The sequence below is a fragment of the Nelusetta ayraudi genome, unplaced genomic scaffold (assembly GCF_046127955.1).
Source record: "Nelusetta ayraudi isolate G7.1 ecotype Tasmania unplaced genomic scaffold, CSIRO-AGI_Nayr_v1 ptg000011l, whole genome shotgun sequence".
Lineage (NCBI taxonomy): Eukaryota > Metazoa > Chordata > Actinopteri > Tetraodontiformes > Monacanthidae > Nelusetta > Nelusetta ayraudi.
Genome location: NW_027466061.1, coordinates 22,987,799 through 23,012,928, shown reverse-complemented (window position 1 = coordinate 23,012,928; position 25,130 = coordinate 22,987,799). Strand labels below are relative to the sequence as shown.

At 41.2% G+C, this 25,130-nt stretch overlaps 1 protein-coding gene and 1 long non-coding RNA gene across 6 annotated transcripts in view; one reads left to right on the top strand and one right to left on the bottom strand.

Moving 5' to 3' along the window:
• Positions 1 to 7,351, top strand: part of kirrel1b (kirre like nephrin family adhesion molecule 1b) — a 79,558-nt gene extending 72,207 nt beyond the window's left edge. Inside the window, exons 13-15 of one of the 2 annotated variants that reach the window (XM_076019643.1) lie at positions 2,394 to 2,521; positions 3,253 to 3,327; positions 4,924 to 7,351. In XM_076019643.1, the coding sequence (XP_075875758.1) occupies positions 2,394 to 2,521; positions 3,253 to 3,327; positions 4,924 to 5,526 (806 nt within the window). In that variant the 3' untranslated portion in view covers positions 5,527 to 7,351. Of the gene's footprint in view, positions 1 to 2,393; positions 2,522 to 3,216; positions 3,328 to 4,923 lie in introns of both variants that reach the window. The other variant, XM_076019642.1, reaches the window with a different exon arrangement.
• LOC142884178 (uncharacterized) lies at positions 2,528 to 24,931 on the bottom strand. Of its 4 annotated transcripts, none has more exons than XR_012926124.1 (7): positions 24,727 to 24,931; positions 22,147 to 23,559; positions 20,027 to 20,087; positions 18,873 to 19,163; positions 17,988 to 18,783; positions 17,816 to 17,859; positions 2,528 to 2,546 (listed from the first exon to the last, which is right to left on the bottom strand). It is a non-coding gene; the product is annotated as an uncharacterized LOC142884178 (long non-coding RNA). The 4 variants fall into 4 exon arrangements; XR_012926122.1 differs by lacking the exon at positions 2,528 to 2,546 and adding an exon at positions 17,366 to 17,573; XR_012926123.1 differs by lacking the exon at positions 2,528 to 2,546 and adding an exon at positions 17,366 to 17,573 and having other exon boundaries at positions 22,147 to 23,554.
• Between the last annotated feature and the right edge of the window lie 199 nt (positions 24,932 to 25,130).

Below are 25,130 nucleotides of genomic sequence, written 5' to 3'. Positions count from 1 at the left end.
CTGACATGAATGGGAAATGATGCAAAAACGAAATAAAAAACTACATCAAAAACCTAATACTATACCATCGGGCCAGATCCACAAAGTGACTGCCGGACTTTTGCGGCAGTAAATGCTTCCTGTCCATAGACGAGACCACAAGGTAAAAAGCGGCAGAAAATGAGACGAGGCGCAGGGAGCGTTTAATTGCATCATTTTGCAGAAAATGACACCCTCTCCTATACAGTAGTTTGACAGATGTAAACACCACCTGTAAAAATCTGGTGGTGTTTCTGGCATCATAGCCCTCACTATTCATTATTGTTGGTATGGTATGTCATTTGTCGTTTTGCAAGTTGAGAGCTTTGAGGGGTTTTTTTTAAGAAAAAACCCACAACAAATAAAGTATACTGACCACACAACTCTAGCAAGGGTGGAAAATGGAAGGCAAAGAAACACAGCAACACAACACCAATAAGAAAGCGGAGATAGCACATATACATTGACATTACAATACACACACACACACACAAGGGAGCAAAGCAGCTTGACAAAATGACCAGTGGCCATGACGTCATTTATTCACTCTTGGCAATTTTCCATTGTTGCCTTAAACATTTATTTAAAGCTTATCTAAATTTGCTTGCAAGTTAATGCGTGTGTTGATTTGGTTCGGCAACAGAAGGAAAATAGTGGAAGTGAACAACATTACACGATCGATCAATGCGTCGATCGAAAAAAACAGGAAATTACTTATTTTAAGGTTGGAAAGAAACAAGTCCATCAGCTTATTAGTCCCATTTATGTATTGATTTGCATGTGTAATTACATTTTCCATCATGACTCGCAGTGGAGAGTTATTGTGGTGCAGATACATTGGCAGATATCTAAATCATTACCAACGGATGTTAATTTGTAGCCAAAATGACCATATCCCTTTTTATGCAGTGCTTTCTTGTTTGCTTGGCCATGTTATTACTCCTAATGCTCCAATTACTTCCTTCCCTTGAATGAAGAAAAAAAAAGAAATTAATCACTTGAACTTAAAAAAAAAAAAAAAGCAAATTGTGCATGTGTTTGCCCCAAATATTTTAATCCTGCCAAATTTACACCCGCTTTTAATGAAATGACATAAACTATCCTTAATCCCTACTTGTGCACGTCCAACCCCCGTTAACACTTCTCACTTCTGCCACATTAGAGGCGTGACAGAAAACATTAGACTTGAATTACATTTATCTGAAATTACCTCTTGTAAATATGAGGCCAACCGCTGCCAGCCTGTTGATCCATAGCACTAATAAATGTGTCTGTTTAAGACGTTTAGAATGCTGTAATTTTTGTACAACCGTGCAGCCGTGTCAGTGCTGAAACTGTCAAGGTCCGCAGCACTGAAAACAAATCTTCCAAGTTTTTTTTTGTTTATTTCCCTCAAACTTTTTTTTTTTTTTACGTCAGGAGGTTTACCTTAAGGACCAGTAAACAACAAGCTATGGTTAGATAGATAGATAGATAGATAGATAGATAGATAGATAGATAGATAGATAGATAGATAGGATCTTATGAATTCTGCATCCAAATTAGGCCTAGCAACCACCTCAGATTTCAGGATATTAAAAAAAAAAGACTTTCAGTGCAGTATTTTTTTTTCTTTTGATTCAGGAAAAACAAATTTTCCATCCAACTAAAACACCAGTGACAACAAATAAAAGAAGATGCTTGTTCTAAAAAAAAAAAAAAAAAAGGAAAGAAAAGAAAAAGGGATGTTTACTGCCTCATTTCTGCATGATAAATACCAGCAAACTAAATTCAAATCCTCTCCTGAGCTTTCGAGGCTGCCTGTCTGCCTGCCTGCCAAATCACTTTGAACGTTGAAGAAAAAAGTAAATCAAAGACACAATGCAAATAACGGACGAGGCAAGCCAAGTGAACAGGCATTCAGCGGAGTGAAGCCTTGTTTTGTTTCTGCGTTATTTTCTTCTCGTTTCCAGGTCCAGTGTGTAAAAATTTTTTTCAGGACGTTTTTCAATTTTAGTTCACTGTGAGGCGGGCATCCTTAAAATAAAATTCTTACCAAAGGTTGTAGCTAAATAGGAGCAAAACCCTTATTGCACTATGTATATTCTTATACATGTGATACCAAAAGTCCAGTAAATGTACAGTTCTAAGAGTAGGAAAACCAAGTGACTTTTGATGTACTGCAAGTATACATTTTTTTTAATGAATCTATGGGCAGAATGTAAAGCTTCATAAAAATCATAAACCAAGCCAAATTTTACAAATAAGATCTTGAACAACCGTTTAAAAAAAAGGAACATTGTGTCGTTTCCCAATTTGGAGTCAATAAAGTACATCTATCTGCCCTATTCTATTCTATCTTCATTCATTTTGACTGTGTGCTTCTCCCCTCTCAGGTCGGCGAGGTGTCACCCTCGGTAAACCAGACATCAAGGTGGAGACGGTCAACAAGGAGACCCACAGCCTGGAGGAGGAGGCGCCCGATGCCTCCACGGCCACCCGGATGGTCAAGGCCATGTACTCCGTGAGTAGACACCCATCTGAGTCACCTGGGGCAGCGGAGAGGAGGCGCACAGGTCACTGGCCTTAACGCTACAGATACTGCAACACAAAGGGCAAAGTGACAGGAGAGACACACACAAACACACGCGCGCACACACACACACACGTCTCATATTTCAATGTGAATGCACAAAAAAACTTCTTTTTTCCTTTTCTTTCCTTTTTTGTTAACGCAGCAAACATAACACACACACACACACACACACACACACACACACACACACACACACACACACACAAACACAGCAGAGCCATAGGCATCGAGGAAAATATCCAAGAGCTGCAATTACGCATGCAGATGCTCGTCTCAAAACTAAACGTACACTCACACGTGATGGGAACGAAATTGACACCACAAACCTCAGAAGCACAACGTTAAAGAGTTTTCCTTCATTCTCCTTTTCCTCTTTAGAGAAGCGTTCCCTCCTGGGAGTCCCAGAGAATCTAATGGACCAGACGGTTAAAAAAAAAAAAAAAAAAACTCGGACCAAAGCCTTCTTTTTTGTTTGTTTGTTTTGGTTCTTCCTCCGACGACTCGTCTTTCACTCTCTTGGGATTAAAGAAAAAGCTGAAACTCTGTTTTCCTCCCCCTCCCTCTCTTCCTTCTCCTTTCCTTTCTCACCCTCCGTGTGTGTGTTTCGTTGTTTGATGGTTTAGTTTCTGCCCTCTGTTTCCCTCTCTCCCTCCACTCAGCCGTTCAAAGACGACATGGACCTGAAGCAGGACGTCCGGAGCGAGAGCGACACCAGGGAGGAGTACGAGCTCAAGGTTGGCCACTGACAAAACCTTACGTTGTGCATGTCACATGTCATCGACACCAACAAACAGCCCGCGGCTGTCGTCGCATCGCCCCATAAAGGGTCCAGCGTGAAAGATTTCTGAAGAAGAAACAGCGACATCAAGTGGTTGCAATTTAGATTGCAGCTCCGTCCCCCTATTGAGCTTGCCAGTGAACTACGGTGGCCTGCACACCCAAACCTGGATACCTCGTCCACCTTCTTCTTCGTTGGTTTATGTGAAGATGCAAGCGTTCACTCTAATTACAAAATGCGCTGTTAGGCAGCTGGATTGTCCATCCCAGCTTTCTTAGAAATATGGCTGTGCAAGACGGCAGCTAACTGGGGGTAAGACCCTTGTTATATCTATATTCTATATGTATATATAGAGAGAATATATGTGTTCTATATATACATGATAACCATTCTAAGGGTGGGAAAACGTTTATTGCTATTATACACTATTAATAATGTAGCTTTTAAAAATCATAACGCAAGGCAAGTTTTACACACTGGACTCTTAAGGCCATCACGGATCACGATAGATTTCCACCTGGTCAAAGAAAAGAAATAATCTCCCTCCAGTCTTAAACACCTGTGTTGCTGTGAGCTCAACATACCAAAGGATCAACACGTCAAGTTTAATTTGAGACACCAGGTGGAATATTCTGTTCATTTTTGGATTTACGTCTCATATTTATCTGGTGAAGAGCCCAACGGGCGTTATTATAAGTGAGTGTAGACATGTGTCTGGGGACTGGCTGAACCTTCTGCCTGTCATGTGTATGTACCCAGGCTAGCCAGGCTGCTAGATTAGCCAGGTTGCTACAACTTACTGGGTGCCATTAAGCAGCCTGGCACTGCCCAGCTGTGTTTACCTCTTTCCGAGGTCAATCGGGAGTAGCTACAACATCGTGGAGCAGCGTACAGCTGGAGTAGCCTTCAGAGACGTCCACCGCTGGGACATTTATATAGAAATCTCCCCACAGTAGCTAAGCAACAGTTGCTTCCTGCTTTTGTCGCATCAGAATGCTTGGCTGCTGGCAACTAATTGGTTAGCAATTAATTATTTTATTTTTTCCAATTTGGGTCCCGGGCAAAATGTATATGTTCAAATCTTAGCATTCCAGCTGCTGTGCAGGGTTTCATTATTTATTCCAGAGTCGGCTACAACCCAGGTGAGCTTCATGTTCATTTGAACTGAAAATGTTATTGTGATCAAAAGAAAGTTGCATTATTGTGTCTTGTTTTGTTTTCATACACATATTGGCTGCATCATATATTTGATTGTTAAAAAGTTCACCCATATCAACATATCTGCATTATGACTGACTATAATACACAAATTTCTTTGTTCTTAGGTTAACTTGTCTAAATCAGAATATTTTGGTTTGCTGAAATTCACCCTTCTGTATTGCGAACCCATTAAATTCAACTCATTACAATTTAAAGAAAACAGAAGAACAGACAGAATGTAATGTTAAAAAAGAGTATAGTTGCCTAACACAAAATGTGAATGCAGCAGCTCCATATTAAGTATCAATATCAATATTCAATTCAATAATCGGACTCTATAATCCGATGGCAGGATCCAACTAATGGCTACTACAACGTGAGAGCCACCACCCACGAGGAGGCTCGTCCGCAGTCCCGGGCCATCCACTACCAGGGGGAGTTCCGCTTGCCCAACCCCAGCTGTGGGCCGGCCGGTGCCGCCGCCACCAGCGGACCGCCCACCGCCGCCAGCGGCGCCGTCCCCCCCAGCACAGTACCGGGCTCCAGGGCGGGCTGCTACGACCCTCGGCCTCCGTCCAGGATGTCCCACGCTACCTACGCTCAGTTCAACACCTTGTCCAGGGTGGCGCAGAGCCAGAAGGCGGCACCCAACCCGGCCCTGACGTCTCCGGGGGAATACCCCGGGGACTGTGGCCTGCTGGACAGCAACACCCAGCTGGCCTACGACAACTACGGCTACCCCTCCCAGTACCCCACCTACCGCATGGGCTTCGCCCCCCCCATAGAGGAGGGGCCCGCCTATGAGATGTACCCAACTGGACAAGGGCCCGTGGCGGGGCAGCAGAGCCCCGAGACGGGCCTGGCGCAGTACGGAAGCTCCACCCGCTTCTCCTACTCGTCCCCTCCCTCTGACTATTCCCAAAGACAGACACAGCGAATGCAGACTCATGTTTGAAGAGGATGCTCAGACACACACACACACACACACACACACACACACACACACACACAGACTCTTGACTCTTGGCTTTGTACCACAGCAGTACTTTGACATAATCTACAAACTCATATAGGTATGAAGAATAGTGTGAAGACATTTGAAGATGTTTGTGTCCAGTGCACCCGGAGCTTCATGGGATGTGGTTCATTTGTTTGAGCCAACAACAAAAAAAACGACAAAAAAAGAAACGGCAACAATTCACAGTAGTAACTTAGTTAGCGGCGTTCCCGTACAAAACAACAGCATACAGCAATACATACGCGACACAAAGAGTCCCATTCACACACATTTGAGCAGACTCTCTGTTGTGTTGCGACGTCCATGTGCCAACAAAAGCCACAGCGAGAGCCACAATCAAGCCAAGAGAGAGAATACAACAAAAAAAGAAGCACTTTGACTACAGAAAAAAGAGAAGAAAGGGGGGCACCAGAAGCTTAAGGAGGAATAAAGGAACCTTTCTTCTTCTCCCTGTGAAATCCTTGTCTTGCTATTGGATCATCTAACAACACAACATTCTTCCTCCCATCCCGTCTCTGTAAATACGTGCAAACACAGATCCTGGGTCATTCTCAAGTTCTTTCCTTCAGCAGACTTACACATTGGAATGCAGTACAGCGAGCCTCGTTGCGACTCACACCTTTTGAACCTCCTGACTTCTTATATATTGCAAAAAAAAAAAAAAAAAAAAAGACACACTCAAAGATTTTGATGAAATGCAGCAATGGGGCAGCTTGGACTTTCTATATATTTGGCACTTTTTGATCCCTTTTCTTCACTTCCACCCTGACAGTGGCCATTCGTTCCTTACAAGATCTACCTTAAGTGAAGCAGGACGGAGCTTCTTGAAGTGGTTGCACTTAGTGACCGGAGTGCCAATGCTTATGTGCCAACACACAATGAAACAATTGAGGACACGTCTGCTTTTAGGAAGAGGCGACAAAGTCATGCTGTGGACAAAGAGATGCATCCAAACGGGGGAAAAGGAGAGAAGTGGTAGCAAGTGTCTCCGTATGCTCATTTTTGTATACCCATGATGCATTTCTATACCTACCATTTCATTCAAGATCAGTTCTGTTTACGGTGTTTGTGGTGATTGAGGTGTGGAGGAAGAAGCTTTTTCATTTGATGAATTTCTGTAATTTGTACAAAAAAAAGATACCTCCCCTACCGTCAGACATCAAAATGATATTTGTTTCTCTCACTTGCACAGTAGGATAGACTTTTTCCATATTTATAGCAAAAATGTATAAAAAATGGCATTCATAAACATTTTATAGTATTTTTATAAGGAGTTATGGACCAAAGGTTCAGCGTTTTGGGGTGAGACTCACTTTTTAAATGTGTACATGACAACTTGATTCGGAAACGTAATGAATTTCCTTGGAAAAGTGACCGAGGACGTATAAGGTGGACGATGTAGACTGGAATTAGGAAATTTGAAGAGCCTTTTTTTCCAAAATGGGACATACCAAGAAATAGACATCTCACCTATTTCCTTGGTATTCCTCTGAGTATATGAAACTCTTTGTGACTTCTGGTCTTCTGACTGGACTGCCTTTTTCAAAAGTCGACGACATTCAAAGTGATGTATGGCGAGCAAGCCAACGGCTTGCTCTGAGCTGCGCTGTCGACTCTGTGAGCGATGAGACGGTTCAAGTGTAGTTTAACATATCAATAACAAAGGTGCAGTTGGTTCAATCTAGCTCATGTGGGACTTTGTACATTTCTATGTAAGTATGCTGGTTTGTTTTTTCTGCAACATAAATGTGGTGAGATTTTAGGTCTGACTTATTATTTTGTTACCATGTCTTTTGCGCCGACTTTTTGTATGTTCTAAATGTACAGATTGATGAGAGGATCATGGCTGGAGATGTTGCCACTCGACTGACTGTCACTGCGATGGAGGCAGCTATTGCACCAGCCTGTTGTTCTGAAGCATCTTCACAGAGCGGGGTTACGGAAATTTGACAGTGATTTACTCTTTGCACTCTTTGTTTGAAACACTAAAACTTTACTTGAGTTTTGAAGCACCCAATTAGAACATGATTTTATTGATGGTACCAATTTAGCCATGTTGCGCTTATCAAGGGCCCACTATTGGTGCCACTGCTTTGAAAGGACATTCATGACATTTTTAGAAAACAAACTGTGGATTTTTTTTAATCTATATTATTTAACTTCTGACTTCTGTTACAAAAATTACACATCTAGAGATAGAAAAAACAACAGGTCACTAGCTGATTTGCTTTGCAGAACCACATTTCTTTTGACGAAGACCTCTTACCAAGTTGCTTGGCACATAGTTCCTACAATGGAGAAAGTGTTTTTCGCTGTAAACACACATATATAGGAGATTACAGTGGCTGTATCGAGGTTTGATTTGGCTACACCTGCAGTGGCTTTTGTTGAAGGTAACTGGTCTAATAATGCAGTACCTTAAATGCTAATCAACAGGCCGTAGGTCATATTCACTGAATGGTGCGGCACTTTCAATGGAAAAAGGATAGAGAACCTCAAAGATTATCACTTCAACATCAACCCATAGATGGCCCTGTGTTAACTGTCTGCCACACTCTGTTTGCACATTGAGGTTGGATTGCGCTCTTCATTGTGCTGTTGCAGCAGCAGCAGCAGCAGCAGCAGCACCATCACCATCAACATCCACCCGCAGAGCACACTGAGCTCCAAACTGCTAGATTCCGTCGTTAAATCAACCCTTTTCCTGAGTTTTTAAGGGGCATTTAATAATGCATGAGTCTTTTTCCACATGTTTGGCAACCGCAAGGATTTACAGCCTCTGCGAGCTGCACATGTCTTGCTGGATAGTTAAAAGGAATGGGGGGGCTTGAACAAGGATCCATCTCTTCCATGCATTTTTAAGCAGGTGAAACAGCAGAGGATGAGATGCTGCTTTACGAGGGGCCGGAGGCTTCAGGTTGAAGCCAGAAATTCCCCCACCTCTGGCCGTAATCATTAACTCTTTATACTAATCAGCCACACAATCAATCCCCCGCCGACTCTGTAAACGATGGTATCTTTCCACTGCCGAGCGGTAAAAATCCTTTTTATTCCCTCCCTTTGAATAACACTCTTAGGAAGGAAGTAACAAGGCCATACATTTCACACCGGAGCGTCGGATGGAATCTTGCCGCTTCAAGGTCACTACAACACTGGAGTTATTGAGAGAAGAATGGCAGATGGAGCCCCCTTTTAAATTTATATGGTTATCACAGCCTTGGTACTGCATACTATTACCTCTTTTACAGCCTTTTTACAGAGTTGTAACAGTGCAGCCTTTGCATCGGACTTGAAATGTCATCATGACCTTGTGCAGAAGGGGTAGATCTGACACAGCAGTGAGGCACGCAGGCCAACAAACACAGAACGCAGAAGCAGACAATGCAGGCCCCTTTTAACTCCTTGCAATTAGCAGGCAGTGGTGGACAACTAATGCGGCACAAGCATTAGACAGATTTGCAGGTGTGGTTTCACAGCAACGATAAATGCAGCTCGGATGAGATCTGATCATGGTTTACCCCACTGGGTCTTATCTAGTTCCTTTTTTCTCTCTTTCTTTTCCATATGTTTCTCCACGGAACTGGCACCGCACTTCAATTCACTCCCCTGTGTCGCATTAGCAGCCACCTACCAGATTCCAAATTTAGAGACTCAACCTGTCTTTTTTCATGAAGGAAAGAGAAATACTATCGCAGATGCAGAGCGAACGCCCTCCTCTACATCTTCAATCCAGTTTATCTTGACGATGTTGCGGCACAGAGTAGCAAAAATCAAGCTTGTGTGCGTCTGCTCAGACAAGTGAACTTTCTTTATGACATCCCCCCTGCGGTCATCGGTTTCTTGCCTTTTAACGTGGAGATTAGTTATTTTGAATCAAATGTCCTTGGTATTACTTTTGTGGTGTGACAAGAGCAGTGGAAGAAATGGCAACAGAAAGAAAAAAAAAAGTGTCAAAGAATTTGAACCACCCTTGTTCTTGTTTTGAACACATCAGATAAGATTTTGTGCTAACTGAATGCAGTGTGTGCGTGTCTTTGTGTCAAAATGACTCCTTAGCCAGGCCTTAAACCCAAATAGGCCAACACAGTCCAGAACCAGGCCAGACCCGACAGCTGGACCGTTCTGATTCATGCTGTGCTGAACTGCACCACCATTGGCCAAGTCTGACTCGTGAGGATCGGTGGCCATTTTTGCCTGTTGCAGTCTGGAGCAAGTGCCAAAAATGACTGTGAGGAAAAAATACATATATGCAGAGAGAAAAAAGACAGGAGAATAATTGCTGAGCAGATGAAAAATGCAGCAGACATTTGTGTTTTTTGCATTGACCTATGCTTATTGGTGACTGTGTGTGTGTGTGTGTACATGCACTTTGTCTGTCAATCTGTGAACTTGCATGTGTATGTGTACATGCGTACGCTGACAGCCTGTGACACCAGTGTGTTTCCATGCTATTTGAAATGTCTTTTCCTCACCAGACTGCAGGAATCAGGGTCTGACTGATCATTTGGAGCAAAATGTGATAGCTTTTTTTCTTTTTTTTTTAGCCTGTAGGTGCAATGAAGAATCTAATTGTAAGACTTGTCCTAACTTGTATTCTGCCCACACTTCTTTGCACACTAATTGTAGAAATGGATTCATTTATAGTTTTTGAGAACATGTCCCTCAGCTGTCAAAATTATCAGTGCCCTTTGTGATGTCATAAAGGACATCAAAACTCCTCCAACACAAGTAATAAGCCAGTTGTTTGTGACATCCACCTTTGTTTTTGTCTCCTTCAGAACACGCTGAAAGTATAACAAAGCATCAGCTTCAGAAAGTGTTTTTTTTTTCTGGATGATGTAAACAGAGGGCTAATATGCCCTTTTTCTGAGTTTTAAATGACACATTCCAGAAAACTGCACTTGAATAATTCTCAATGAAAAACTTCAAAAGGGGGGGCACCATGGGATCTTTGATAAATATAGCAGTGAAGAGGGACATTTTGTTCTGCAGCTCCTCGCTGCCCTTGGTTGTTGTTAATTGGTGTTTTGAGGCATGGATGATAAAAATACTAATACTCTCAATGTGAAATTTAAAAATTTGACAAAAGCTTTCTAGTCATTCCAGTGTTTCAGGACAACATGCTTAAAAAGAATTATGTTTCTTTGGTTTGGAAATGCAAGAGGTAATTTAAAAAAAAAAAAAAAAAAAAAGCACAAATATCAGTCAAACCCTTGTAAGGAAAAAAAAACAGGACAGGTGGTAAAACAGCATGACGGAGACACTCGCGAGGCCTTAGGACTGAGTCGGCTCGTTGCTCATCTTGCCGCCGAGCCGGGCTGCTCCCTGAAACATCTGCACCACAGGGATTAATTGATGTTCAGTTTTGTGTCATTAAGCAGACAAAGACAATGAGCTGTGGTGTGAGAGGGATTTCATATCGCACTTGAAAATGTTTCAAGGGCAGGTGTGCGTGTGGGTGCGAGGGAACAATGTAGGTGTGCTAATAGCCGTATATTCTCTGTACTCAAATTCCTTATTTTCATCCCTGAATATTGTCCACGTGTAATATGTTCATGTTGGCTTTTTTTATGTATTCATCTGTTTTTTTTATTTAAAACATATTTTCAAAACATGCTGAGTATTCTCACAAATTTTCTTTAATTTCATGGTTCTTTGTTCAAGTTGTTTTCACATTATTTTTCCACAGTATTACAGAAAAAATAAAACGAGACATGGCTTTCTTACAACAGCAGGAACAGCTTCCTTTTTGTTGTGTATTTGCACACCGTGGAAAGATTTCATTTCTTAATTGTTATGACCTACATTTTTAGGAAAACCTTGAGGAAAACCTTGCACGGAAGGCTGATCTGAAAGCTTTTCAACGAAAACCAGGAAGCATCTGAGGTCCAGCAGGACCAGAGGGATGTGCGGTGAGGAGAGGAGAGGCCTCCCCTGTCGTTTCTTTACATTTCCAAACATGTTTTCATCCTTTTGCAAGACACTGAATGCTAACTTGTCACTGATGGTAGTAGCAGCACCTTGCATGGTGGCAGGCAGGGTGAATAAAAGGCACTTTGGGAATGTTTGGGTGCAGAAAAAGCTCAGTGCAATTTGTCCCTCAAAAACTACGCTGGGCCTTTTGCTTTCCCATCTTACAACTGTAATATGTATAGAGTTTTAATATGTGTCTTCATTCTCTGTAGATAAGTCAATGTATTTAAAATGGGTATAGAGCATAATTAGTCTCTCTGATCTCCCCCCAAAAAGGTGGAAGAGCGCTGCAGGTAGCACACAGTACATAGCTTGTTTTTGCATGCATTGAATGACTGAATTGTGGAATTCAGACATACGGAAGGGGAAATTCCTAGCTGAGAAGAGAGAAAGAGGAAATTAACTCTTTCTTTAAATAAAACAGAACTTGAGAATGTTTTTGCTTTCAAAATGCTTTGGTTTTTACTATTTTTCCTGTCCTCTTGGCCTCATGTGAAATCACTTGATTTATACTTTAGATGCTACCAACGAATACCCACTTGCTTTTGCTAAGTAATATCATTCTACCATTTCTGAGGCATATCTTTTAAATGTACAATATCTATTAATACCTAGCAATTTGGAAACTACACATGAGCCCAAGTATACAGAGCAAAAATAGCAAAGAAAATCAATAATTACTATGAGAGTTTTTATTGCTGTACTGCAAAGCAATAAGGCATTGGATTGTTCTTCAATGATGACACAGTGACAGTGTGACTGTGAACTTCCTAACGTTGCTGAAAGTTTCCCTCCTTCGTCACCTTCCACGTGTGTCAGGGCTCGGGTGTGGCATGAAAGTCTTCACTCTCCCAAAGTTTTAACACTTTTCACTTCATCCATCATTTATTTGGGTCCGATCTTTTTTTGATTTTAATTCCCCTGAGGGAGTCGTCCCGAGGGGATCAATAAAGTCTGTCTATGTCTATGTCTATCTTGAGTGACGCCACTCACTCAGACAAGCATTCACTTTTTCGCGAGTTTGATTTTTTTCCGCATCACTCTGTCGATAGCTTTTGTGCATGGCAGACAGGCAAAGTGACCACATAGTTCAGGGGCCCAGCTCGTGTGCTCATTTGTGCGAGCTGCTCATGCAGAAATCTTTGGAGGAGGCAGTCTGCTCAACCATCGGCCAGCAGAAACAAGTCCAGGAAGCTTCAAACGAGCAGTTAGTCTTTTTTCCCACTGACTCATCGGCGCCTCCTCCCCTTGCCCTCCTCCACCGTTTCTGTCCGCTCCCCCTCCTCCACTCCCCCGTGTCTTCATGCCTAATGTCCACATCATTACTCCAATGTTCCCTTTTTGCTCTGGTATTTCGCCACTATTTCTGGTCCTCTCGCCTCTCGCGTTGCCGCTCTCCCTTCAAAAGAACTTCTCCCTCCCTCTGCTTGCCCTCCGTCTTCTCCTGCCCTCCCTCCAACACTTCACCTCACAAACTGTGCACTTCTTTACTTGCATTTTATCTTTCCCTTTTTCCTTGCCCTTCCTGGTCCTTTCGTAAACTTTTCTCCACTGTTCACTCTATTGCATTCTTTCCAAGGCCTTCCGTCTTTCCATTCCCATGTCTCTTTCACTGCTTTGTCTTGTCTCTGTTCCCTCTGAAACAGAGGGATTCCTCTTTCCTTTTCCTTTCCATCTCCTCCTCTGTCCTCCCTCCTCCCAGTCTGACGTTGACTTTACTTTTACCTTCTCTTTTTCCTGGCCCACCTGTTTTTTTTTCTTTTTTCCTAGCTCACTCCACATCCTGTATCTCCTCTCTTACACCTCTACCTGCTTTCCTTTCTGTCTGTCTGTCTTTCTTTCTTTCTTTCTTCCTTTCTTTTTTCACTCTGTCTCTTTATTGCGAATTTTTTTCCGGCGCACCTCCTCAGCTTGCACAGTCATCTCACACTCCTCTTTTCTTTTTCCCTCCTCCCCTCTTTCCTCCTTCCCTCACCACTTCTTCCTGCAATGCGAGACGTTCTTCCTCCTTTCCTTCTTGCCTCCCTCTCTCTCTGCTCTTCTCCACAGTGTCTCCAGGAGATGAACAGAAGCAGTGGAACACACTTCTCCCTCTTCCTTCTCAGCTCTCAGTTCTTTGACCACCGTTCTTTCCTTTCTTCTCATATCCTAGATTTTTGGAGGATACAGTAACTCCAGAACTACTGGCTCTCCCTTAGTTCTCCCACTTCACCACCTTTGAAATGTTTCCTGATTGTTCTCTTTCCTACCAATCTTCACCTCCCTCCTCACTGTGCCATGCCATGTCCATCGACTGAGGCTGGGTCAAGAGAGAAAAGAATGACAGAAAGTGATGGGGAGGCATACCAAGGACAGCAGACAGACGAGACATTGCAGCCCCCCCCCCCCCCCCCCCCCCCTCCACGTCTTGGCTCCGTAGCGCCGATGACCGTCTTCTCTCTTCGTTTGCTCTCTGAGGAATAATGTCTGGAATAACCTTCAGCACTGCATCCCCGACTCCAGTGGACAGACCCCCCACCCCCCCTCCTCCCGCCGCTGCCACCGCTTCCATTTCATCCCCTTGTTCACATTTGAAGCAGTCGCTGTATGGATTATAGCCACCCTCTCATGCTTGGCATCGCACTAAGCGGCTGAGATATATGATCATATTAGCGGGGGAATGATGTAATGCATTTTAAGACATTTGTCCTTCGCGCACCCTCTGTCCCTGCGCAGATGATGTCACTGGCGTGGTGAGTGGGGAGGCGGACAAGTTGTCAAGCGGTTCGCAGGCGTTTCTCTCGGCTTGACGCCGTCGCCCCCTTGAGGTGGTCGAGTGGAACTCAGCATTCAGCATCAAAGAGAAGGAGAGAGGTAAGAATTGGGACGTTTATAGCTTGACCAAAGGAGAAATCCTTCTTCGGTAAACGGTGTGGTCAAGGACAGAGCGATGGAGAGCGACACTGTGGACATGACTTTTTGGAAATCACAGGAAGCTCTTGCACCAAAAGAAAGACTCTGTGCAATTCTTTCCGGGTCCTCCTGGTCAACTGATGTCCATTAGCTTTTGTAGTTGCTGATTAACCCGTTCAAAAGTTGAAATAAGGCAAAGTAGGCGAGGATCAGAGGCATTTATTGCAGGCTTACTGACAGATGAAAAATTGTACAGCAACCTGGGGTCATCCAGAATTACAAAAACAAGACAACAGCATCCTATGGTGCACCGCAGATGAACCAACGATGTGCCAGAATCCACGCAGTTTTAAAGAGTCCAGGCATGGCAAAAAAATAGTGTCTCATGTCCTGTGGATATACCAATAAGGTGTTGTACGTTGTACAGACCTATAGCTGATATTCCTATAAGGAGTGGTTCTTGAAACAGATCACTAGCTGGCCTTGCAACCTCTGGCCTGCTCTGGCGTATTCCTTTCCAGTGGTCACTTGCCAGCCGCAGAGTTCCATCAATGGACAGACTTTCTGGCGTTGGTCAGTGTCCTCTCTGCTCACACCATGTATATTCTATTTTAAACTACCACAAAGCAGAAATTAGCTTTGAGAAATGGCCAAAACAAAGCAGATGCAAAGGTGCTATCAAAACCAGGAAAGACCGAGGGATTGGAGACGTTACAGTGAAGGTGTATCCAAAAGTGCATGTTTTAGCTCACACTCTCTGAACAGGAAACAAGGAAAAGAAACAGAGGTAGTGTTTTTCTGGCTGATTTTACTTATTTTTTTGTTTGTTTTTTGTTTTCCTCTATCCATCCATCCATCCATCCATTTTCCATACCCATTTATTCCTGAGCTCAGGTTCACGGGGGTCTGCTGGAGCCTATCCCAGCTGTCATAGGGCGAAGGCAGGGTGACACCCTGGACAAGTCACCAGTCCATCGCAGGGCCACATAGAGACAAACAACCATTTGCATTCACATACACACCAACGGACAATTTAGAGTTTCCAGTTCACTTCACATCCATGTTTTTGGACTGTGGGAGGAAGCCGGAGAACCTGGAGACAACCCATGCAGACACAGGGAGAACATGCAAACTCCACACAGAAAGGGCCCAGGCCCGGAATCGAACCCACAACCTTCTTGTTGTCTTTTTTTGATCTATATTTAACTTTTTTTTTGTCAGGGTTTTTTTTTTCAACCTTTACTTACTAACACACTGTCACTGTCACACCACACACTCATATGTCTTTATGCACAAAAATCAATAAAGTATCTATCTATCTATCTACCTATCTATCTATCTATCTATCTATCTATCTATCTATCTATCTACCTATCTATCTATCTACCTACCTGTCTTCTTATCTTATCTTAAGGTAGATTAAGAAACATTAGACATTAGATTTCGAAACATTAGTTTGAGTACTAATAAGCATAATTCAGATCAGTTATTTAATTAGATATAATGGTGAGGTACATGCAGAAATATCTGCAATAGTCTTAATACAATATTTGTACAGTTCATGTAGGAACCAAGATTAATATGTACAGACAACAAAAACAAAAAACACAACACTACACCGTTAAGAAATAACGTAGTAAAATGACAAATAGTGACTTAAAATTTATGTGTGATAGTAAATCTTTAAAATCTCAAAAGACGAGGAAAGAATCGTGCCAGAGGGCAGTCTGTGGTGTTCCATAAATAATTGATAAAACAGGTAGCCTTCATCACAGAGAAGAACTCTACATTGTCTATATGTAGACAATGTAGATATGTATGTATACATACACACATATATATATATATATATATATATATATATATATATATATATATATATATATATATATATATATATATATATATATATATATATATATATATACACATACATATATATACATATATATATGTATATATATATATATATATACATATATATTTATATATATATATATATGTATATATATATATATGTATATATATATATATATATATATATATATATATATATATAAATATATATATACATATATATATATATATACCATTAAATGGCTCATTCTCAAAATGCAACAATTGGGCAAAGGTTATTAAGCTGAAATCAATGGCATTTATCTTTCTTATGAAGGCTGAGGGTGTTTTCGATGACAAACCTGAACCTCAACCTGAACAAACATTTAACCTGCACTGAAGTTTCCATGTGTGCTGAGAAATAATATATTGTTGTTGTGTGTCCAGGGTGAAACCCCATCTTTGTCCCTACAGGCTCCAGCAGCGCCCATGACCAGGGGTTATAGAAAAGGGATGCAGGGAGTCAAAAAAAAAAAAAATCTTCAGCTGTAGCAGTATTGTAGAAATCTGATTCCTTGCCAGGGGAGATTTTCAGCTCAAGACAGAGGAAGAAGTGGTGCATCTGATGAAGCTTTGAACAGATAATGCATATGAACAGATCCATGTCTTTGTGAATTGTTTGGGTTTAAAGCTGGGCTTTCAGTTTGAGAACAGATAGACACAGAGCGATTGTCATGAAGCAACAACGGCTCGCTGATGCAAATGCTTTACATCCAGCGGGAGAATATGATGTCAGAATGCCAACTCGCAGTAAACTGGGGGAGATTTAGATGAAGAATACATCAGAGCGTCTTGTTTTTCTTTTCCAGTTTTGGTTTCTTCTCTCTCGCTCCGTACTTCAAATCAGACAGAATGGCCCACGCTTGGATTTAAAACTAAATCCTCCTCAGATTGCAAACCCCTTCATATGGTAAAAAGAGACATGTATTCCGCTTTTACCGTGAGCTGTTATCTCAAAGATTCTCATGATTTATCCTGTTGCATCTTAAACGGGAAGCAAATTTTGAAATTGTACTTGCAACATCTGCAAATGTTTAATCTGACAAAAGTTTAATAAAGGTAGTGACTGAGTAAAGGAAAAATGCAGATTAAATACAAAGGAAATATTCACATGTTTGCAGAGAGGACACTATGGCTAAATCAGGTGTGATTCAATCTGGCGCTTAGGCTGTGCAGTAGTCAGACGACAAGGCTGTTGCTCAAAGATGCACTGTTATGTCACCCTGTGGAAGAACAAAATGTTAGTTTGCCACCCCCAAAAAACATATCTGTGCATTGGGGAAATTGCTTCATCAATTAAAAAACAAAAACGAATACACAGTACGTATTTCTCAGATGTTTTTGAAATGACAATCCAGCTGCCTGACAGCGCATCTCCTAATTAGGGTGAACGCTCTCATCCTCAAATAAACCAACGAAGAAGAGAGTGGAGGGTTCTTCTTGGAAATCTCGAAGGTAGACTTACCTTTGCAACGTCGTACTTTACATTTTCTCTGCTTTTTGTCTGATCTGTGGAGTCGTAAGAAATGCACAAAAGTTTGAATCACTTTGTTGTGAGCCTGCTTTCACACTGGCCTACAAGCAGGAGTGGGTTTGTTTGCATGTCTTCTCAAAAAAAACATCTGCATTTGACTTACATTTCCTTTTCTGTATTAGACACAAAATAGCTGGCACGATGACGAGAACTGTGGCAACACCAATTCGTACAAAAGTGATGAATGAAAGGTGAATGACTTGGTGATATGCAAAGGAAAGGAGAAGCTAGATTATTTTGCAGTAAATGATTCTGAGGTAAAGCAATAACAGGATATATATGGGGCACTGAGGTTTTGACAACACAACAAAAGTGATTGTCTGACCTCATTTGAAATGATTTTCAGTGAAATCAGTCATCATAGAGTCACAGCAAACAGTTACAGAAGGCTGCAAATTGAGCTTTTTGAAATTCCGGACTAACCTGAATTATGTGACTGACATTATTTCTGTCACTAGAGTCAATACTGCCCACAGTTAAATCTGAGTATCATCTCAAATGAAGTCTCCATTGCACCTTTACCGTCATAGCAGAGACAGGAATCCTTGATCATTCTCGTGTCTTCTATTTATGATTATTTATTATATTGAGAAAATTGTTTCATCTTTCCAACTCACCACTATGGATGACACATAAATCCTCTATCGTTCTCTTGTCTTTGGTCCAGCTGACCTGGTTGCTATGGTTACAGATGATTGAGTCCTGCTCCAGGTAGACATGAAGTGAAGCTCCAGAGGCTGTGACTACTCTCGCCTCTCCTCCCTCCAGGCTGCAAATTCCATTGTTACACTTGACAGTGGAGTTAGTGGTAGCAGTCTGTGTTGTGCAGGTCACAATGTAGTTACAGGAGTCTGAGCTGCTGGTGGACTTCACTGTCAAGTTAACTGGGGTCACTGGGTCTGAGGAAGAGGTGTAAAGGAACCAGGTGAGACAGTCTGTAGAACAGCATATTGCTGTGTATCACACTTTGAAATGATCAGAGACTCACCCAGCACCGTCACCTGGTATTCATCTACAATTATGTCTGACGGACCACTGACCACAGCAGTGTAGGTTCCACTGGCCCTTGCATTTACATTATTTAGGTGTAGGGAAAAATTATGTTCACTGAATTTGACTGTTTCATAAAATATGGTTTGTTGACCATTATATTTTAGAATATTACGATTATTGCATTTCCATAAAAAAACATCGCCTCTCTTTAGACTAATGCTTTCATTGACATCCAGAGTTAAATCCCGTCCTGTCTGGACAAACACAGAAGACCCCGAGCAGCGACCTGGGAAAAACATGGAAAAAAATAAGTAAAGCTGATGGAATCAATACCATTTTACCAACCTTATCAATGTCTCTTTTGTATTTTGTTTACAGGAAAGGTGTTGTGGTTTTTTAGTCCATCGGCACAAAACTCTTCAGCTCCTTCAGCTCATTTAATAGTGTTTGTTTGATTTCAGTTTGAGTTTTCAATGTTTTTATAAATGGTGAAGGTTGATCATCTTCCTTCTGTGTTGGAACGAGGCCTCAACGGGTTTAACACATTGTCAAAGTTTTTTGTTTTGATTTTTTTTTTTTGTGATTTACACTTTTACTTTGTTACCTGAGTTCTCCTCCGCCCTTGAAATGGCTGGTGTGCCTTCACCAGGAAAAGCCATTCAGAGTTTACAGATGAAATGAACGGTCTAACTGAGACAACTGAGTCCTGCGTAACCTTTTTGTGGACTGTGTTTGTATTGTACCCAAATAACAACACTGGAGCACCCAAGAACTTTAAGCTGTCAAAAATAACACATAAATAAGAATAAGGCAGAAATAAGACTGATGAACAACACCACTTGCGTCTTTGCACTATTTTAAATGCACTATACCTACCTCATGTAGACCTGCACACATTCTATGCTTCACGTTTACACTTATTCTTTTTTTTAAGTATTCAGATGTTCTTACTTGCTGTTAATCGAGTGCTGAAATGCACCAGAGTCAAAGTCCTTGTTTGCATGTTGAAATTTGTCAGTTCTGATTGTTAATATCAGACCTGCCACTTCAACAAAATACATTATAAACAAGAACACAGGGTGTCTAAAAAACACCCAGGGGGAAAAAAAAGTGAGTTCAACTCACTCTTGGAAGAAATGCAGTTCTTACCTTGTTTTATATGATGCAGAGAAACAACCAAGAGAAGTGCAAGCCACATTCTGCAAATGCTCTGTTTGAGCAAGAGAGCAAAGTTTTGTTATGCCAAGATTAAACTGTGATGGGTTTTTTTTGTTTGTTTTGTCGTTCATGACGCTCAGAATGTCAGACTACATAATTTCATCAATTTGTTTTGTGTGGAAAGGAGTGGCCACACAACAAGTGTGACATTGACCACACACACCCCATCCCATTCACCATGTGTTCAACGTGCCAGTTTGTTTTGTTTTGGTCTTCTTCTCTCCAAGATGACTGAAGCCGACTGTTGCAAGTTTCTTTTAATTCCCTTCATTTTGAAACGCTCGCTGTCAAGTATTTCCTGCAGTGCCTGTTATATACAGACGTCTCTGGTGCAGTGTGCTGCTCCTAAGCTACAGGTGAACATGTTGCAGGTGCTGACACCTGGGGGCAGCACCAATCCAAGAAATGATTGCAGCGGATCAAATGAGACTGAAAGAAGTGCCATTAAACTGACACGACGTTAAGTTGACATTAAAGCAATAGGCTAAATTCGAAAATGAAAACTGTGTTATTACATGAAAAGAAGGGACATAGACTGCATGTGATTATTGTTACAATTCCCGCATGCTTGTGTAATTAAAATAAATAAATAAATAAATACTGTGTTGGAAACAGTTGGAAACAGATATACGAAGATTACAGCACCGTATTTCATAGTGAGGAAATTGCACATCAAGGTAGACTGTGCTTTTGCAGTAAACATTTTTCATAGACTGTAAATATATATATTAAATATAAATATAGGCACTTTTTACCCAGAGGCCTTTTTTATTATTATTATTTGATGGACAAACGATTCACCCACTGCTTCTAAGTTGTTGGGGGTTTTTCTTGTAATCCTTTCAAAGGTTAACAAGTGCACACTTTTAGCTGCTATTAATGTTTTTTGTGACTTGACTTTGATCCATAGTTTATTTAGTATGAATACATTATCAATCAAAACATAACAGATGTGCTCAGTGGCACCATTCGAACATATACATATAAACAAAACTCCACTCTAAAAAATGTTTTCATAATATTGGTTTATGTCAAAATTACAAAAAATCTTCATAACACGTAATTTTGCTTATTTAGATTTCCTTTGTTCTTACTTGATTGTGACGAGACAACATTGTTATTGCTGCTGAGCAAGAGACACGTCAAACCAGGTCATTTATCCAACTAAACGTATTTATTTTGGACCAACATGTCTGTTGATTTTTTTATTTGTATTAATTTACTGTTTGCACTAACTTGTGTATAAACAGGGTGGTCATGACAAATTTGTAATGTTTTTGGAAGACAACTGATAATATTCTCATCCAAATGTTTGCCAGTTAGTTATTAAAACCAAGATGGAAATGACTTAGCGAAACACTGTTGACGCTGAACACAGAAACAGAAGGAAACAAAAAAGAAAGAGATCAGATGCAGAGTTTCCTGTTTCCTGTGGGTAGCAAGCAACTTGCAAATGCAGTTTTGTTTTTTGTTTTTCTGACGGATGACATGCTGTTAGTTTCACAGCCTGGGGTGAGTATTGGCCCTCCAGCCTGTGTGTCTGAGGAGGCATACGTTATATGAAGTGACTGCTTGAGAGGATGCACCACAGCGAACATTTAAAGTAAATTTTGTCTCACAGCAAACGTTGTTACAATGAGAATTCGGGTGAAGGGAGGGAACCATGGCACAAAATCTTAACAAAGTCATGTTTAGAATCACAATGGGACCAAAGGCGAATAATTTCAACAGTATATTATTGTAAAACATTAAAATGTAAGTATGTGTAGATGTGAGATGGACAAAAATCAAAAACACCCTAACGTTGACCAATGTTTGGACCAACGGAATACACACACACACACACACACAGTGCAAACAATATAATAACAGAGAACATTTCACAATTTGGGCCACATGTATAAACTGAATTTAGACAAAGCAACAGCCCAAAATGTCTCTTCTGTGCATTTTACATGCATATAAGAGAAAGCACTAATACAGAGAAGCATTACTACAACTCGTCGTGTGTTGTAATATACTGCTTCTCTTAGAAAATGAAATTACCTTACCGTCAGACAAAGTTCCACTCAGACCGTCTGCAGAAACATTTCAATCATCGGCACTGAGTAACAGCAGATCAACTGCACCTTCCTTCTCTTGTAAGTGTGACTTTCAATGTGCAGCCACCAGGAACCACAAGAGTTTATCTACGAGTCTTCTGTACCAAAAGCAGCTGCTCTCCATAGGTGAGTGTCCTGCGATGCTCTCTACTAACTTACAGTTTGTTTGTTTTTTTACAATCGTCGGAACACAATCACCAATCCCTCTCACACATTTACAAAACTGCTAACACACCAACATACCTACAACACACAACTGACAAAACAGCTAACTTCATGCTCAAAACTCACATTGCAAACCAAACATTAATACTAGTTTTCAAAATGCAAGAATACACATAACACTATACACCAGTTCACCAAAAAACACAAACACCTTCTTTCTTCCATCAGAAACCTTCGATCAGTCACGTAACACTGTCATAAAAAACAGTAACACCAGTTTGATTTACAGAAGCTGCATTTTGTTTCAGGTATAGAATATTGTTTTGTGATTATTTTTTTTGTACTGTCGTCTATCTTTCTCTCACAGGTATGTTAGGTTCTTTTTTAACTCCAATAATGCTAAATATTAAGATCAAACTAAATGTGTTATTTATCAAATCCTGTTATTGTTCAAAATCCCTCCTATATTCCTGACATTTGTCCCTATTTGGGTCACAAATCACGTGAAAATGTACTCGATCATCAATGCAGACTTTAAAGCAGTATAGTCTTTTATTATAGGTTTAAGAATTTACACTGGAAGGCATATTATGTTCATGTACAGCGGCACTGCTTGAATGTTCAGTTCACAAGAAGTCATGAGGAAAATAAAAGGAGTTTCTTGACAAATTGAAGTCATGATGATACATAGATTTTCTTCTGTTCTTTTAGGGTTGGGCTGACTTTTGAACCGTTGCATACAGGCTCTCTGCCTGAGGGATGTGTTGTCGCTCAGTGGAAGCCGCAAGGTCACTGTGAGGTCCGACCATGCAGTATTCAGATGGTGATGGATCATTTGTTGCACGGGGATCAGGAGCTGGTTGACTCTCCTGAGAAAGACATGCGTTTCTATGAGTGGTTGCTTGCTTGTTGTTTTCACCTCATTGTCTAGTTCAAACATGCACCACACACAGCATTCTGCAAAAAGAAAATAGGGATTCCTTTACAACTGCATGATTGGATGACGTTACTAAAGTTGCACAACTGATTTCAACCCTGCAATGTTGCACATCTATCATTAGGCCTCCTGCAGTAGACAGTATCTTCAGCCCTAATTGTCTATCACTTCTATAACCAATCAGCTTCCTGTCCATACTGTATCAGTTCTGTTTGCAGCAAAGAAGCAGAAGATGCAAGCAGTGGCTGCTCAAAGCTGCTCTCAGAAAAACACAGAGTGAGATCAGGAAGCAGAAGCTGCTACATCAGGGGTGTCGCAAATTCTGAAACTGTAATTGAATACGGCCCGCACAAGAAGCTCGAGCTCAACTCTGTTGCACTTCTCAGTTTCAACACTAGATGGAGCAAGCCACGGAAACGGCGCTTCTTCACGAAACAAAATTAAGCAAAGAGCACCTTTTACCACTGTCACACGAAATGGTAGCACCGAAGAAACGCAAGCCATGAAGTCACTAAATTTATTGCCCAGCACGACAAACCGTTCTCAGGCGGTGATTTCATAAAGCAGTGCCTCATCAAAGTTACAGAAATAATGTTCAGAATCAGCAACTTATCGCAGGTAACTGACACTGACTGACACCACTTCCTTCTCATTCATCCGCGCAGCGTCAAAGTGCTTGGACTGCTTCCTTATTGAATTCATTGGTGTCATTAGCGTATTAGCATATATGTGTGTGTGTGTGTGTGTTTCTCTGACACAATTCAGATGTTCTCATGTGGCCCCTTGCAAAAATGAATGAATTGCCCACCCCTGTGCTACATGTTGTAAGCAACAGCTGCTGGTGCTAAAACAAAAGCATAAGTCAGTGTGCATAGCTGCAGTGTTGTCAGAGGTGGATTGTGGTTTGCCTTCCTTCCACCTGGCTGTGACAAGAAGTTAGTTAAACATTGCAGAGCAAAGCAACGATAGATAACAAGTAACAAACCTGGTTGGTTCACTTGACCGTGAACCTACTGCCTGTCCTTTGCAAATTCCTTCTGGCTTTGGCAGAAACTAGCTCCTGCACTGTGTCGCAGATGAGCACACGTTTCAGCTCTTATGAAAGAGGAAGCCTCACACTCTTTGTCCCAACAGCAAAGCACGAGGGAGGCTTTCAAAAGTTAAAACTGGGTAACTTAACCAACTGCATTTTTACATCTGATTTGATGTTGGTCTATTGCAGCATAATTTAGCACAAGCAAGCAGCCAGAGACAGGATATGTAAATGCATTAGAGTGGCAGGTGAAGGAAGACGTTGCTAAACCTTGTTGTGTTTAGTGCTCATGCAGGACGACACACAAGAAGACAGTTTAAGCTTTACAATCCAGTTGGACGTTTTATTGACTAACTCTGGAAAAGTGTTGATTTAAAAATGAACATTTACTTACCCCAACTACACCATATGTTGTGTTTTCAGCGCTCTGAGTATTATCTGTGTGGGAGCCATAACAAATACACAACAGCTTGAATCACATAATGTATTTGTCTACATCAGCACCTGTGCACAAGTCTAAAATTCTGACTGTGTCCTTCACATTTTTTCACTCACATGTTCTTCTCCTTCGGAAATATATAGACACCCCCAGCAGAATCAGCACAACAGTGATAACATCAATGTTACTTGTACCAGGACAATGATGTTTGCATTTGAAACAATGTTTGCATTACCTGCAAGGAAAGTCAGAGACAAGATTATTCTTCTGGTGTGATTCATAGTATTTACAGCACTCTGTGACTTTTATTTTTTACTGAAAATGAAACTGCTCACATTCCTAAAGAAAACAAATTAATA